The sequence below is a fragment of the Chaetodon trifascialis genome, chromosome 19 (assembly GCF_039877785.1).
Source record: "Chaetodon trifascialis isolate fChaTrf1 chromosome 19, fChaTrf1.hap1, whole genome shotgun sequence".
In the NCBI taxonomy this organism is placed as follows: domain Eukaryota; kingdom Metazoa; phylum Chordata; class Actinopteri; order Chaetodontiformes; family Chaetodontidae; genus Chaetodon; species Chaetodon trifascialis.
The window spans coordinates 8,754,181-8,771,540 of NC_092074.1; the positions used below are offsets into that span (position 1 = coordinate 8,754,181).

At 41.3% G+C, this 17,360-nt stretch overlaps 1 protein-coding gene across 1 annotated transcript; it reads right to left on the bottom strand.

The window, feature by feature from the left end:
• Window positions 1–122: 122 nt before the first annotated feature.
• mmut (methylmalonyl CoA mutase) lies at window positions 123–17,197 on the bottom strand. Its single transcript, XM_070987090.1, has 13 exons — window positions 17,114–17,197; window positions 15,838–16,270; window positions 15,183–15,550; window positions 14,891–15,048; window positions 12,076–12,247; window positions 11,733–11,981; window positions 10,246–10,357; window positions 8,990–9,105; window positions 8,024–8,139; window positions 6,738–6,869; window positions 6,479–6,626; window positions 3,827–3,994; window positions 123–3,244 (listed from the first exon to the last, which is right to left on the bottom strand). The coding sequence occupies exons 2-13, from the start codon at window positions 16,232–16,234 to the stop codon at window positions 3,116–3,118; spliced, it is 2,265 nt and encodes a 754-aa protein (XP_070843191.1). The 5' UTR covers window positions 16,235–16,270; window positions 17,114–17,197; the 3' UTR covers window positions 123–3,115.
• Between the last annotated feature and the right edge of the window lie 163 nt (window positions 17,198–17,360).

The window sequence follows — 17,360 nt, forward strand, 5'->3', positions numbered from 1 at the left end:
TGACACAATCAGTATTCCAAATTGTCATAGTTGAATTTCTTGACTAATGCCTTAATATGGATTTTCTCAAGAAACTCAAGAAAAATAGTGCACAAAAATTAATGACACGCGTTCATCTTTTTCTGACTGTACCGCTGGTCAGACCAATTTTATTTAGTTTATACATTAATGATCTCCCCATGATTTACCCAGAGGTCCGAAACCAGACATACGCAGATGACACAATTATTTACTCCCATTCTAAAACAAGACCAGGCAGGTGCGTCAATCCCATTATGCTTTCTTAATATCCATTAATTCTTTATATAAAAAAACAAGGATAAACCATCATTGTAACATCATTCAAAAGTCTAATTTATGGACTGGTGTGTGCCAGATAATTATCAGAGCAAAAACATAAATGATTGAATTAATCCATGATTTTGCATCACCACCTCTTAAATAATAATAATGTGTGTCATTCGACAGGAAAACAGCTTTCGGACAATCAACATTTTCAGTCAGAGCAGCAAATAAATGGAAGTCAATTCCCAGTCATATCAGAGAATGCACAAGCTTCAGTATTTTTAAAACAACACTCAATAGATGGTTCACGACAAACAAGTCATGTGATCACTGATACTGAAACTTTTCCAACATGGAGACTAATGTATGTTTTATATGTAAAGTATTGTTTGCACATTTTGCTGACTGCATTGTTTTTAATTGTTTGTATTGGATTATCTGTGTTGTACTGTATTGATTTTTATATTGATTGTCCTGCCAGAGATGCAGATCAGTTATATACAGTAACTCAACAGTTGTGTTGTACGTTGCCCCTGTTAAATAAACTAAATTAATAAAAAAATCACTCATATTTCCAACCTCCATAATGAGGAAAAAATGTCAGTGTATAATTTTGCCTACATATATATCAAATTTCCATACCATCAGTATGCAATATAAACCCTTCAGTTACAGCTGGCACCCTCTGTAGAATAAAATGAAAAAGACTATGTTGCGGTTCTCATCTGTGATGAGCAGATTTGGACGACCTTCAACATGCCACAGCGACATATGGAAACTCATGGCAGGAACATTGTGAGCCATTTTGTGATTTAACTGTGAAACAAACGTTTAGTTGAGGTTGAGCAAGAGACAGGGCGGAGTGGGGACACCCGGCCATCACAGGAAGTGAGTATGCGCCTTGAGCTAAATGGTATCTCTCTGCCCTGATTCCTAGAATTGATCCTCACAGGATTTAACTCCAGAGAGGTCATGGTCATCATTTAAGTATGTACATGATAATGCACCTTAACAGCTAACTGCTAGGTTTCAGCACCCAGGCTTCATTCGGCCAGCCTCACCTACATCTCTTTTTGGTTTCACTGAGTCAGACACTGCCAAGATGGCGACAGCCAGAGCCACTGTCACTGCCCTTCACAATGGGTCTTCAGACATCGATGGATGAAGTCACAGAGACGTCCATGTGTTTTTACAGTCTATGATTCAATAATGTTTAGCAACAAGATGTTAGAGGCTTTGTGACACTGTACTTAGGCACAGCAGGGCCTAGAGATACACACTACAGGCTGAGCATGTCAGCCCTTGGCAGGCTTATGTATAATTCACCATCTTAGCTTTGGTTCTCATCCCTGCTTGCGGCTAGACGCCATGTTTGCCACTACTAGCATGACACCCAAATCTCCAACGAACTGCTGGTGGTCTAGTTGCATTGTAGGCAATGTAAGCATCAGTATTTGACAATAATCTATCACAAAAAATGAGCAGAGGATAGATGAATGAAACATAATCTGACATAAATCTGACATTTATGTACACCCAAATGTTTGATTTCAAGCCTGCAATAACCAGCTGGAACCAGAAAGTACTGTGCAGTACAGTATCTCCAAAGAATGCTGCTACAAGAATCTGTGCATACATGGGGGATAGGGGGGGTGGGGGGGTCACCAGCTGATCGCAGGGCAACATATATATATATAGACAAACAACCATCCACACTCACACCTAAAGACAATTAAGAGTCACCAATTAACCTAATGAGCATGTTTGTGGTCTGTGGGAGGAAGCCGGAGTGCCCAGAGAGAACCCATGCATGCACGGGAAGAACATGCGAACTTCACACAGAAAGGCCCCGCCTGACCCGGGGATCGAAACCTTCTTGCTGTGAGGCATGCATACTACCTGCTGCTCCACCGTGCCACCTCTGTACATACAGAATGCTCCAAATGCATCTAGTCAATTGCTGCAATTTTCCTCAGTGTCCAAATGGTGTCAAAATAAATAATCCTCCCAATTTATAGTCTCACCGGTTAGTTTTGAGATATCATCATTTATTTAAAAAAGCTGACCTCTACGATACCAGAGTTTAAAAAAACATGAGTCTAGTTAGTAGATACCTTTAGTGTGTATCATCAACATACTTCAAAAAGTGATTGAACATCTCATAAATAGGTGCTGCAGTTCACTTTATCTTAAGACACAATCACATTTCCACAATTCACATACTTTATTAAGGTCAGAGCGTCAAATCTGATTCGGGATCAGAAGTAGAAAAATACATTTTTCAACTGTTTCATGAATTGTGATCACTGTTCCATGGTTTTATCTTCGAACAGGAGTTGGTTGAATTATGCAGAGGCAAGCTATCAAGGCAACACAAGGCCTCTTTTAAGATGAAATATCCATGAAGATAAAAGGCAAGGGTCATAGTTCATAAGAGGCTTGATTTGATGTGAATTTCTGCTTATCTCCACAGCACTGGCAATAACCACAGCCTGCTAGCTAGCTGCAATAAAGGCATTACATTCCAAGTGTAGTGATGTGCTGTTTTACCTTGGATGTTAAAAGTCAATGCTCTGCTATGCAAACACTATGCAAATGGGAAACTCTGAGGATATTATAAAGAATTAAAATCATTTGATACACAGAGAATGCAATGTTTATGCAATCAGGACACCCCAACAGGTTTTGAATCATTTTGACTGCTGTATGCGCTCACAATGAGGAATCACTTTCTTTGTTTTTACAGTCTTATGCAATAAGTCAAACAGGTTCTGTGCAGAGGGTTCCTACTTGGGACTTTTCAGTCAGTTTCATGGGTTGTTTGTTTTTTTCACATGGCCTGACGGATGTTTTCCAGGCTCTTCTCAATATTGTCAATAACCTCCACTGCAGCTTGTGGGATCCTGGTTCCTGGGCCGAAGATGGCGCACACACCGCTCTGGTACAAGAACTCATAGTCCTGCATACACACAGAGGTGGAACAGTTTATATTAACAGCAGTTAATGAGCAATGAAGACTTATTCATCTGGAGAAAGTGCATAGTCCCTATGTGATTAGGTTATGTTAATTATGCTGCAGAAAACTACTAAGACTGACAGGAACAGGCCAACAGGGGGTGAGACTGTAATGCAACCTACAGAGCTGTAATGATGATTATATGGGAATTCTCATCATTACGCGTTGGTTCTTTGTCCACATCCTCAGGCTGACATTTTATATGTGTGCTTTTCGTGTAATGCTACATAATGTCCTTTCAAGGCTCAAAAGTGCCAGTGGTCATGCTGGTGGCTATGCAGAGCTGTAAGGGAATTATCTCTGTCGACCAACAGAATGTACAATACTGTGCTGCTCAGTGCCCGACGCCTCCCCAGTGAGGATAACTCAGCAAGGACCACTACCAACAAATAGTAAATGAAGGTCAGATGCTAAATATTATGTATGGAATTTTCTGCCTCAGGCATTTTCTGTTAACTCCCTGAGACCGCCAATGAACCTCATCTCAAGATTTGAGATTCGACAGCCATGACAGTTGAAGGTTACCTGTGGTGGGATGACACCTCCACAGATCACCAGGATATCTGGCCTGTTGAGCTTCCGTAGTTCCTTGATGAGCTCTGGGACCAGGGTCTTGTGTCCTGCTGCAAGCGTGCTGACCCCGACACAGTGTACGTCTGCATCGACCGCCTGCTGGGCAACCTCAAGGGGAGTCTGTTCACCAAAAGGCCAGACAAGGAAATATAAAAACAAGAAAAAAAACTTTAAAAATCTGCTTGCTAAATACTGTATATAATAGTAAAGATATAGTCACAATCATGAAGGAGATTCAAAACAAAACCAGCTACTTAATGAATAATGTGCTGGCTTCAGTACATTTCATCGCATGCAACTTGTTTGCGCAGAAAGTACAAACAGTGTTCTTCCAGTTTCTCCAAATGGCACTGACATTTTAGATTTAGCAAAACTGCATTTTCACGCAATTCTCTGCAAAAACATGAAATTCTTAGAAGTGGCATGTCCCTGGGGTCCATTATTCAAAGCTACATGTATCTCCCACTCTCTAACTTGATACATAATTCATAATTTAAAACACAGTTCCCAACATAGAGGGCTGATTTATCAGTTCTTTACTCTCTTCCAGAGGCAACGCTTTACACCAGGCCACATGATCAAAGGTTGAGAAATTAAACCAACAAAGTGTGACGACTGGTGGTCCTCATTATGCTCGTTATTACAGAATCTATGTATGACAGAAAATACAGCTGCATCCTGAACAACACACATCCCACTGATCCACACACACACGCAAATAATATGATTGTAATCTGAGCTCATCTGGGTGAATTTTAAGATATCACGAGAGGTTACCTCACTAATATTATTTTACATCTGCCCATCTTCATAAAATGGGTTTACAGGAAAATAACACCTGTGCCTCAGTCAATTTAACTTAACTTTAAGCCTCTTGGGGGACAGACAGCCAGAATTTGCTCTAGCCCTTACAGGCTTTACTTCAGCTGATAGTGTTATCTTCTGTAGCTAGAAAAGCAGAGTTAGACCAGAATATACAAAGAGTGGGTTCAGCTGATGACAGAGCATCATTTGTGTTGATAACAGCCAACCATCATAACCATGACAAGATCATATTTGCTTGTCTGGAATCAGTCTTTATAAAAGGAGAAAATATGGCATAGGAGCCAGATGCTATATTTATGAGGAATGTATTTGCCTTTTGGATGTTCCTCTCATGTTTAATTAATATTGTGCATATTTCTTTTGCCCATTCACATCAGGCTACCTTCAGCTGTTTTTTGATTTTCACTCGTCATCGCAGGAAGAGCACAGGTGTGCTAATAAGACTAATAAACTAATAAGATTAACAATGTCTTTATTCCATTCCAGGAGGCTCTGCAGTCAGCGAGCATGCACACTAACAGGAGCCTGGTACTGACACACCTGAATGGAATGAAGCCATTATTAAGTCAGATTAGTCATTGCACCTGTGTCTGACAAGCCAATGACTACATTTACACGCACATTGTTTTTCCACTTGTATTCTGAATGTGACGATATTCAGAATGTGATACGGGTCATGAAAAGAGCATGAACTGAATATTCCATGCAAGGCCATTATCTGGTGAAGACGTGGGATAAGTCAATATTATTCAGGTTTTAGGAGCATTCTTTTGACGCGTTCAGAATATGTGTCTCAGTTGGGGGTTTTCACCACCGTTTAACACAAAGCTTCATGAGGTCAGCTCTGTGCATTGTAAACAAACCAACTAGCCAACAGTGTGCAAGACAAGGCCAGATGAGATGAGACACACAAAAGAAAAGCCCATGTTTCAGGCTGTAAGGAGAAACACGCCTACTTTTTAACATTATGAAGAGCTTAGATATCAACAGCTTTTGGATTAGCACAATTATGGTAATGTCGACTTTTCAAGATGGTGGCTGAACGACTGAAAGAGGGAGGCTGTGTTTGTTCAGCAGAGTACGCACAGCTGCATGTACACAGCGACATTAATGGAACATTCCTTTTTATTAGCCATGTAAACAGCTTAGTAGCAATATTGCCTTATTCAGAAAAAGGGGCAAATGTCATGGCACTTTGAAATAAATTCAAAACTCCCATTTGAAAACAGATGAGAGTAAACTTACAATTGCAGAGGAAATGTTTGTGACTTTAATTGGAAAATACTGAGCTAGAAATGAACCTGCAACAGTGAACATATGTACAGTTCATTGACCTTACAGCTGTCTGTTTAAACCATGGAGAGGCTTCAGTATTTGTATTTTCCAGTGCTGTTATGTTAAAATACAAAAGGTGTTTGGTAGAACACTGTAAGGAAAAGAGCAAAACTTTGTCTTTTAAGGCTTAGAAATATTACTGAATCTTTAACTATCTTTAAGCAACGGGGGCTCACCATCTAACGGCTACATCTTCAAATCACTTACATCCATTCCTTATGCTTTCTACTAGCTGCATTTTAAGCGTTAACATATTTACAATATTTTCACAAGAATTGATATTAACTGCTGAAATGCATGTTATGAGGTATTTTTTTTACTAGCAGTTCATGTGAATATAGCTTCTGGTTGGAGTCACTGCTTCTGCCATAAACCCTGTGTCTGGCACATTATCTTTAAATTGGCTGAGGTGGTGCAGGTGGCAGACCTGTAGCTCACACTGACCTGAAACAGTGGTCCGATGTCCACATCAAAGCCCAGATCAGCAAACCCTGTGGCGATGACTTTGGCACCTCTGTCATGACCATCCTGCCCCATCTTTGCCACCAGCAGTCGAGGGTTCCTGCCCTCGTGGTTCTTAAAGTCTGCAACTCTGACATTTAAGAAAAAAAAAATTGGTAGGAAAACCTAACGTAACTCAACCAGTCAGGTATCCAGTCTGTGCACAGTGAATATAAAGATGCTGATTAGGCTTATTTTCTACCTATTATGGGCCAAAGCGATCTCCTCATGCTCCCCGAACTCGCTGCGGTAAGCACCGCTCACCATCCTGGTGCTGGCCTTATGTTCACCAAACACTTTCTTCATGGCATCAGTTATTTCACCAACCGAACATCTAAAAGACAACAACAACAAAAAAAAAACGGACAGCGTCTTCCTCAGCATGTTTTCACTTTCCCATGATAAATGAGCTCCATGGTTCCAAAGTCGTGTTGGTATACAGTAAACAGCCTTATTCCACTACTGTAGGAATCCATATTGAGGCTGGTACTGCACTTGTGGAAGTGAGGGTAATCAAACAGCAATGGTAAAGTAACTTCAGTGTAACTTGTGAGCCAACAGCTGAAATGCAAATTACTGATGTTATCTGTACTTACATGGCAGTGAGAATCATACCATACTGAGATGAATTACAGGTCTATCGATAGTAAAACTGCACGGGATGTTGAAGTGCTTATGGATGGCTGTGAGAGTTGAGATGTGAAGTCACGCTGCCTCTCTGCAAGCGGCCTGTGATCAGCATGTGGGCTCTTCAATGATTCACACAACGCTGCACACAAGTACTACAAGTACTGCACAGTTCAGGAAAAAAATCCATCACATCTTTCTTTTCTTGAAGTCAGTGTAAGATTATCTGTGTCTTATCTTTATCTGTGCTTGTGTGTGGGTCAGATGGTTTCATCTTGTTGGGGGCACCAAGGCTACGTTTACACTTAAGGAAAACGCATATGTTTTCATGTGGTTTGGCCTCTCGTTTACATGCAAACAGAGTTTTTTTCACGGTAAACGATCATTTTTAAAAACTCCAGCCAAATTGGAGATTTCTGAAAACACCAGTTATTTGTCGGTGTGTAAACAGGGTTAAATGGCTTTTAGGTTCTGAAACGTCACAACATGCGACTAAAAATACTTAACGTCATGTGAGCGACCTATGTTTACACTCGCGCCCATAGGTTTGGCATAGTTATGATGGCGCTCGAAGGCGTATTTATCTGGGTTCATGTAAACGACGACATTTTTGTAAAAGGTGTTCTGTGCAAGATGTAATTTTTGAAAACGGAGGAGCTAAAATATCAGTTTTCCAAAATACCCTGCTACGTGTAAACGTAGGCCAAGTAAGACTGCATTTGAAATGTGACCCACTTGTCAAACCAATAACCTTTTGAACTGGTTAAATGACTTGGTGTTAGTCAGCAGTGCACACAAAACAGTACATAAAATACAGAATAACACCAGTGGCCATTACAATCGCACTGTGGGAGTTTTCACCTGGCTCGTGCTGCCTCCACAGCCAGGGCTAAAAGGTTGCCCTCCCTGGTCTGGGCACACTCCTCAATGGCTGCCAGGCACTTCTTCGCTGCCTCTGAGTCACGAGTCTGCCTCACCTACAACAAAAAAGATGTGTTTCAGCACGCCTCAACACAGAGAAACATTCAAACAGCTTATAGACCTTCTGAGAATAGATAATTTGACTTATGGCAGGAAAAGCAAAGATAACATTAACATCACACATCTGTTCCATGTTAGTGAGCCGGCATGCACACTAACATGGCCCTGGAGCTGACGCACCTGAATGGAATGCAGCCATTACTAATTAAGGTTGTTCGCTGTGTGAACTGTGTTTAGTCTTTATATCAGTGTTTGCCTATTGTGCTCTGCCTGGTAGAAAAGTATTGTGACAAGGTTTTTGGACTGTTTTGTGTTGCATTTTAATAAGTTAATCATAAGAATTTGCCATTTTAGAAATCCCATCATTGAACAAGTTAAGGGAAACCACAGAATTAATTTAGATTTCAAGTTGTTACACATCTACATTGATCCGAGGGAAATGGCCTAGATTTCCATAACCCATGAGCACCTGCTGCAGTAATAGTGTGTATCTGTCTTACAGCTCTCTATAGCCTCGTCCCTCATAAGGCCTGAGCACTGAATCGATTTTAACTGACATCCTCGGCATAAAGCGCAAGACATGACATAAACACGGCATGTTTGTGACCAAGACGGTGTCTGCATTCCCCGTACCAACACCTCAAGCCCTGTGTCCATCAATAGACATAAGAAGAGTTAAAAAACTTATTGATCAGCAATCACTTTGCATGTTTATGTCAAACACAGTGAAAAAGATCAGTAACCAGATCAGTGATCCAGATTCCAGGGTGACCAACAGTTCAAAATCCCAAACTATTCATTTCACGGTGTTGGTGGGAAGGAGTCAATTCTTAAAGGAACACTGACCTTTTTCAGTTTTTCAATCTGCTTCTCACGTACAACAGTGTTATCAATAGCCAGCACCTCCACAGACTCCTCTTTCTCCAGACGGTACTTGTTCACCCCGACAATGACCTCTGATCCTGAAAGAGGACACGAGACAAAGTATGAAAGTGGTTAAACCAGCAGGAAAGAAATACAACACAGTGGTATACAGTACTTCAGGGTAGCAGAATAAAGTACTGTTACATGTGTTCCCTGGTGCAATCTGTAGAAAACAGCAACCAATGTTTAAAAAGCAAATGTGAGAAGTTCCAAATTAAAATTCAATTAAAATACAATTTTGAACTAATGTGGGTGCTGAAAACATACACAGAAAGATGTTCTCTATAATCTCCAAAGATCCCATATTACATTCTCACAATTTCACCTGAAAAAACTGTGAGCCTAACATGGTCAGAATCAAAGTCCATCTGAAGTGGAAAGAAAACGTTAGCAGCGCAGATGTGCTGCCAAGGTGAATCAGAAAGCCAATGAATATCAATGAGAGCAGGCATCAAGGGATTACAGAGCAGAGCCATACAGTCTGTGGAGGTGCTGCTCTGCTCCATCGCAGTCATTTCAGGCATTATTGGACATAGATCAAAGTAAATTCCAAAGAGACACAAAGAAGCCTCAATTAAGCTCTCCGATAACACCCTGGCACACTTCACCAAGCTCACACATCTCCCCGCTCCTCTAACAAACAAACTACACACAGTCTGCTTTAATCAAGCTGTCGTATGATCTCGTGTGAGCTGCTTTCCAAACCACCTGTGGCAGCCTTGCTGTGCCTGTCTACATATTTTCTGCCTGCCTTTCACTGGGGTCAAGCGAAGCTCACCAGGAGCATGTTTGGGTTCAGGGCACTTTCAACAGGCATAAGGAACATTTACTTGGCAGGTGAATCGAGCACTTTAACAGTAAGATTAAGACCATACCAAGTGGGTTTCAAAGACAGGAAGCAGCCATCATCCAAAAGGAACATGGGTAAGTCAGTATGAGTATGAATGAAGTCATCTAATAGACTTGAATCTAATATTTCACGCAGAACTTGGTGACTTTAGACAGGAGTTGTGCCCTTGACTCGATGTCAAAACTGAAATCGCCATCAGACGTTGCGTTTCAGCTTTGTTAAGTTCAGAGGCAGAGAGCATTAACGACTTGAGGCAGAAGAGGAAGATAAAAGGATGACAGAGTGAGAGGATTTAGGGCAGTGAGCAGATGAGATATGTAAGCAGTACCTGAGTCAATGCGGGCCTGTCTGCGAGCAGCACATTCCTCAATCCGAAGTTTGGGAATGCCCTCCGCCACAGCTCTGGCCATGCCCCCCATCTCTTCAATCTCTTTAATGAACTATGCAAAAGGAAACAGGTTGGACTCGATTACCTCAACATATCACTTTGCATATAATGACATTTACCTACCAAATAGATCCTGGTTTCATAAGGACAACCTTTCACATATTATTAAACCACAGCTCTGGTATCTTACTGCTGGGAGAAGACTTTAATTGTGCTATGTCTCAGCTTGTGGACAGACAGTCCCATCTGCTTAAAAACAGAAACAGTTTCAGGAGATGTTTGGACAAGTAAATTCCCTAAAGGTAGAGCCTTCACTTTTTATTCACATAGACATTCATCTTATTCTAGAAGTTATCTGTTTTTCACCCCCAAAGCAGTTACAAAGAATAGAAGACTTTCTAGATTTTACCAGTTACTATATCTGACCATGCACCTCCTGCATTATCAGGGGACATCAACCAGACAATGGAGATTGAATGCAGCACTTTTAAATGATAAGGAATTTACCACATTCATTAAAACTGAAAACTTAAGTAATTATCATTGTTAAATGCAGACCTACGTATATTAACAGCCATTTTTGTGAGATGTGTGAATACAATTTTTACAAAACTGATCCACCCTGATCAAACAGGATTCATCACAAGAAGATATTATGGAGACAATATTAGACTATTATATTCAATGATTCATCCAAAAACCAAGGAGAAGGACATAATGATATTATCTCTAAAAGGCATTAGATCGAGTATCCTGGCAATACCTGTTGCTGTCAAAGTGAATGGATTCATTTCAGACCAGTTTGCACTTGAACAAGGTTGCAACCAGGTTGTCCCCTGTCACCCCTGCTGTTTGATATCAGTATTGAACCATTAGCACAGCTCATTAGACAACAACATAAAGGGATGGACAATAAACGAAGAACAACATAAAATGTCAAGGTACACAGATGATGCACTTGTATATATATCCAAACCCACAACAAAAATACCATACTTAAAGAATCTCATCTCAACCTACAGATGTGAAAGGCCCTGGACAGACATTGCCTTTCCTAGACACCCCCATGAGTGATATTCAAATGGATGAATGGACTAGAATCACACTCCCCACATGGATGCAGGTTTTAGAAAACAGTCAGAACATGTACTCACTAACCTGCACCAACCCATTTGAGCAGTTAAGAGAGGAATTTAGGCTTCCCAACACAGATTTTTACAAGGAGGTGTTTGATGCCTTTAAAGGAGAATTTCAGAATTTCATAAAAGATCCAAAGACGGAGGGCCTTTTACAAATACTACTAACAGCAGTGAAACTGTACATAATTGTATGACTTGCTGAATCTGAAATAGTAAGTTTAAAAAAACACTACTCTGATTACTTTGGAAGGAAACCCATGCTGTTGCCCATTTGTCCCCATGGCAAACCTTCAAAGCTGTGTTATACACGTCATCCGTGAGAGCCTCCATCATGTGCGAGCCCCCCCAAGGATCGGCCACTTTGGGGATGCCTGACTCTTCCTGAATGATGATCTGGGTGTTCCTGGCAATGCGAGCGCTCTTCACCGTGGGCAAGCCCAGAGCTTCATCGAACGAGTTGGTGTGGAGCGACTGGGTCCCTCCGAACACGGCTGCCATGGCCTCGATCACTGTACGGATCACATTGTTGTACGGATCCTAAGAAGAGGGGGGGTTCTGATTACTACTGGCTCATCAGAATTTCATCATGTCTCTCTGGACATTTTAAGGACTTTCAAACTCCAATATTTACCTGTTCTGTGAGAGACCAGCCTGAAGTCTGGCAGTGTGTGCGCAGGAGGAGGGACTTGGCATCCTTAGGCTGGAAGTTCTCTTTAATGAGTGTGGCCCATAATCTCCTGGCTGCCCTCAGTTTGGCAATTTCCATGTAGAAGTTCATCCCAATACCCCAGAAGAACGACAACCTGACAGCAGACACAAGAGGTGCCAATAAAAAGAGCAATCAGTGATTAAAGCTGACCAAAAATTGAGGAAATGCAGGTAAGTGTACTACGGCTAGATTGATACATGGGCCTATGTTGGTAGATCGCGATCACAATTCTTTAAAATACAATTTAAGTGCTTCTTATCAAAATATGTATCACTGAACTGGTCTCCTTGCTCCAAAAATACAATACCATGATACACTGGGAGATGGCATCAGAGTACCAATATCAGCTATTTCAGTGTTTGTGCAAACCCAAGGGTTTGCGAGTCCAGGAGCAATCAGATATGTAAGCTGGAGCATGATAATAGCTTAGGGTGGAAAACCCTCCTTTTCACACAATTGAGTGACATCTTGATATTGATTCATGTGTGGAAGGGTCAAGCAGGACCGGCCCCTCAGGATGTTGCTGCAGATTGCACACACACGTTATCTAAGTAATTGAAAGGCGGTGAAAAAATAGCTGAGGGACGTAATGGAGGCGCAATGTGAGGAGAGTGATGGAGGGAAGGGTTGGTGATGAGGTGCAGTTACTGAAAAGACCAACTGCAGCCGTTTGTTCTAGATAATTTCACGTAGACAGGAAAATGTAATTCTGTGAAGCAACAGGGGCTCTGAGCTAAAGAGCAAAAAATGAATGGATAACAGCAAGAATACAATTCACAACTTGATTGATTCCCTAGAGACGAGCAATAAATGAAAACAAATGTTGAACATGACAACACTGCAAACGAGAAAAATCTACATATATGCTGTTTTATGTCTCACATATAGAGACATAATCTTGTAGTAGTTCACTTGCTTCAAGCATTTTTACCCTTGGTTATCTTGATAAGATATTATGACATCATACGGAGATTGTATTAATGGTTGTGAATAACTTTACGCTTTCCAGAATTATAAAGCTGTTTCATGAACACTAACAAGTCCAACACTGCTCTGGTTAAGATATTTTTACTTAGCAGATAATTTTGCTTATCTCCTGTTTTTGCAGCGCAGATCGTTTTTGTGGCGCCTTTAGCCACCTTTACCCTATTTTCCCATTTATACTTTATATACTTTATACTACGACACACGTTTTGCTGTGCTCATTTGCATGAATTACTACAGGAAATCTGTGAGTCCCATCTGTTGCTTCAACAAATAATCTGCTCGTTCAAATGAAGGCAAAATTATTTGTTTGCTCGTTACTTACTCGTATACATTAGTCAAACAAGCCCAGCGTCAGAGGAATATTAATAAATTACCAACATCGTGGCTGGCACAAGCGAGACTATGGTTTAGTGTTTGGGAGCATTATCAGGCAATTTAGACAAACACTGAACTGGCTTATTGAGTGGCAGAGGCCAACATTTGGGTGATTGAGTCACTCATCAATCACAACGAGCAGAAATTTTGCACAGGAAATTTAAAAAATAATTAGAATAAAAAAAGTGTAAAGTGAATGTTGGCACTGTCCAATTCGACTGATGGCGCCGTGTACTGACACCGGTGGTGCTAAGAGCTCAGTCACACATTAGATGCAGGTGTCACAGTTGACATCTTCCATCTCTGGAGTTTTGGCCTGATTTTTCTTTTCTTTTTTTATCCAGCTTGGATGCTGCACAGCATGTTCAGCAATTGTTTTTGCAAAACCATGGTTGCAAAGAAGTGAACACACACAGAGTATTAAAACATATTATTATTATTTCTGTTTTGCACAGCGACTCAGCTCTTTTGGAGTCTGGGTTGAAGGAGCCATGTCTGACAAGATTATGACATTGTGTTGACAATGCTGCTTTTTTTTAATCTTATATTCCATCACTTTTCTCCGGCTGGAGAGTCTGAAACATTATGGGGGAGGTATGACCTACATGACAGCTCCAGCTGAGGAGCTACTACAGTCAGGATTATTGGCAGTAATATTGCGGGCCTTTGTGATCTGTTTATTGGGCGAATTCCTAAGTAAATAATACTGAAAAACACATTATCTGGTCATCACAGTGAGCTAGTGAATCAAAACTGTTGTCTTGCATAGAAGCCAAGAACAGCCATGCCTGCAATCATTTATTTATACCTTTAATCTCCAGATTGCGGGTTAATTATGTTTTTTATCTCATGAAAATGAGTTTTGTTATTTCAAGATAACGAGACAATCCACCCGTTATCAAGACACATAAAGTCTCTTACCACTTATAATGTTTGCATGCATCTTGACAACTGGAGCCACTGATCTAAGATGAAAAAGTCAGATTGAGGAGTTCCCACGACTGAACGCTCCATCACACGGTGCTTCAGTCTAACTTATTTATACACGTACTTTATTATACCAGTCAGACACCAGCATGCTTTAAGTTGACCACTGTGTGCAATGTCAATACCTTCATCAAATCACTGGGGAAAACATTTCCACAACCAACAGCAAAAACTCACGTCATTTTCTTGAAAAACCTGCCTTTTGTTTTCTCAAGATAATGCAATAAATGAACCCGTTATCGTGAGAAAACAGGCTTTGTTATCTCCAGGCAACAAATTAATGAACTTGTGATCGCAAGATAACGTTATTAAAAAAGAAATAAGTGCATGCCGGCTGTTCTAGGCTTTCATACTCCTCCACACTTGGTAAGATCTTAAGATTTTGTACCTCGGGGCAAACTCATCGATGGTTAAGCCCGCTTTCAGACCAGTGCGGCAGTACTCCAGGCCGTTAGCGATGGTGTAGGCTACTTCCAGGATGGCATCGGCTCCAGCCTCCTGCAGATGGTAGCCGCTGATGGATATGGAGTTGAACTTGGGCATGTGCTGGTGGCACAGAGAGTCGGAAAAATCAGTTAAACTCCCAATATGATAAGTAATACATTAACAGCATAACATAAAGAAAGCAGCAGCAGCAGTAGAAATCCTTTGTGTTTAAGTAACATGTAAGTGGTGCATACCTTGGAGGTGTAAGCAAAGATGTCTGCAATGGCGTGCATGGAAGGTTCTGGGGGGAAAATATATGTGTTGCGGACCATAAACTCCTTCAAAATATCATTCTGAATCGTGCCAGTCAGCTTGGCTTTTGGCACGTCCTGCTCCTCTCCAGTCACAATAAACATCGCCAGCACGGGGATAACCGCTCCATTCATCGTCATTGAAACAGACATCTTCTCCAGAGGGATTCCATCGAAGAGCATCTTCATGTCTTCAACTGTGTCGATAGCAACTCCAGCCATGCCGACATCACCGTGGACCCGGGGGTTGTCAGAGTCATAACCGCGGTGCGTCGGGAGGTCGAAAGCCACAGAAAGACCCTGCTGTCCAGCTGAAATGAGAGAAGATGTGAGAGGGTGAGGACATAAAAAGTGGACATGAGTCATAGATTGGAGCTCAGAGACTTAGAAAAAAACAACCACAAATTAAATGAGATTTGAATAGTGAGTATCTGTGGTTGATCCTTGTAAGCTTTATTGACCTCAAAGGTTAAAACTCTTCCTGCAGTTTCTGCACACACTCATCTGCGCAAAATCTGCATCATGCATATTTGACCCTGCAATGATTGATGATTTAAACATCTGTTTGAATCCACAGTGTTTTAGCTAAAGACAATACCTTTAATGTTGTCTTTATAGAACTTGTTGCTCTCCTCCACGGTGCTGAAGCCAGCATACTGCCTGATTGTCCATGGTCTGTAAGTGTACATGGTGGGATAGGGCCCCCTAGTGTACGGAAATACTCCCGGCAATTCATCTGCTCTGCCAGCGGAGTCTGCTTGGGTGTACACAGGCTTGATGTTGATGCCCTCGGGTGTGCGCCAGATCAGATCCTCCGGGTTCTTCCCCTTCAGCTGTTTCTTAGCCAGGCTGGCCCACTCAGGGAGCAGCTCAACCTGGTCCTGACGTGGTACGGACGTGTGGAGGAGGGAGCGATGTGTGTGTGCTGAGGAGACAGAGGCTCTAACCAGGTGGCGGGCAGCCATCGCTGCACATGCCCTGTGTGCAGTCAGCATGCTTACTGTTCTGCCAATCAGACGCACATGGATCACCTGAGGGAGACAATGTGGACACATCAGAAGTGGTGAAAATACTAATGATGGTTGCATGTCAGTATAGTCAGGAATGAGTTAGAGATGGCAGCTCTGCGGATGTGTGCTTTTGACTGAATTAATCACAGTGTCTGTTAAACTTCAAAAGCTGTTAAGGCTCTTGCATTTTGTATTTTATATTGGCATTTGCATCAAACCATGCAAGCTTGATGGAGTAAAAGCATATCTGCACCTTTCCTTGTGACCAATGGGGTCCGAAAAGGTGGAATACTGCCACCTGTCCTCTTCAATATGGATGATCTTTGTAAAAAGTTAAACGAATGTAAGACTGGATGTATGGTGTGGGGGATGGTCTTCTTACAGCAAATGCTTCAAGTTATGGTGTGCAGTATGTAGAGCTGCAATGACTGTGACGTAACCAGCGGGTAGCTTGTGATATTTTAACCTGATAGATGACATTATTGTACCAGCTGACAGCAAATACGTAAACATTAGCTACTTTAGCATTTCGGGCTAGCTTAACTAGCCAGATACCATCTTTTCTTGTCATTAACGCGTGCGAAGATTATATCCCTACGGATGACTATGGAAACGTTTTTAATTAATACTAAAAAGGCAACACGCGCAGACTTGTGTTGGCAAAATGTTTATGTTAATTAAGGTAGATGCAGTTGCGCTGCTGAGCACCTTAGCTAACTGTGAATGTTAGCTACGTAACCTAGCTTGAACTATTAGCATTCGTTTAAGGAACTAAATGGATGTCCGCTAACATTAGCCACTTCATATGCATGTAACAGTATTTTATCAAACATATTTTTACAAATTTCATGTAAAGTTTCTGACCTTGTCGTCTGTTGTGCTCTATCACTTTGACGAAAGGCGTGTGTGAGTCCGTCCAATGAAGTTTCACAACATTCACAAACAGCCAATCGCATGCTTTCATGAATGGATAAACTTTGACCCTGGACACCGGAAGTAAATATTAAATTCAAGATCGTTGACTTTCGTAGAGATAAGCAACACCAGCTACTGCGGGTACGTTCTAGTTATTATTACGCGTTATTTAACATTATGTTTAGAAATGTGTTTA

Bases quoted from the DNA above. Each gene is read 5' to 3' on its own strand.
- mmut (XM_070987090.1), bottom strand. From the start codon at position 16,234: ATGCTGACTGCACACAGGGCATGTGCAGCGATGGCTGCCCGCCACCTG. The intron at 15,551-15,837 runs GTATTGTCTTTA...CTCTCATTTCAG, and splicing joins CTATAAAGACAACATTAAAG to CTGGACAGCAGGGTCTTTCT. The intron at 3,245-3,826 runs GTAACCTTCAAC...GTGTGTATGCAG, and splicing joins GAGGTGTCATCCCACCACAG to GACTATGAGTTCTTGTACCA.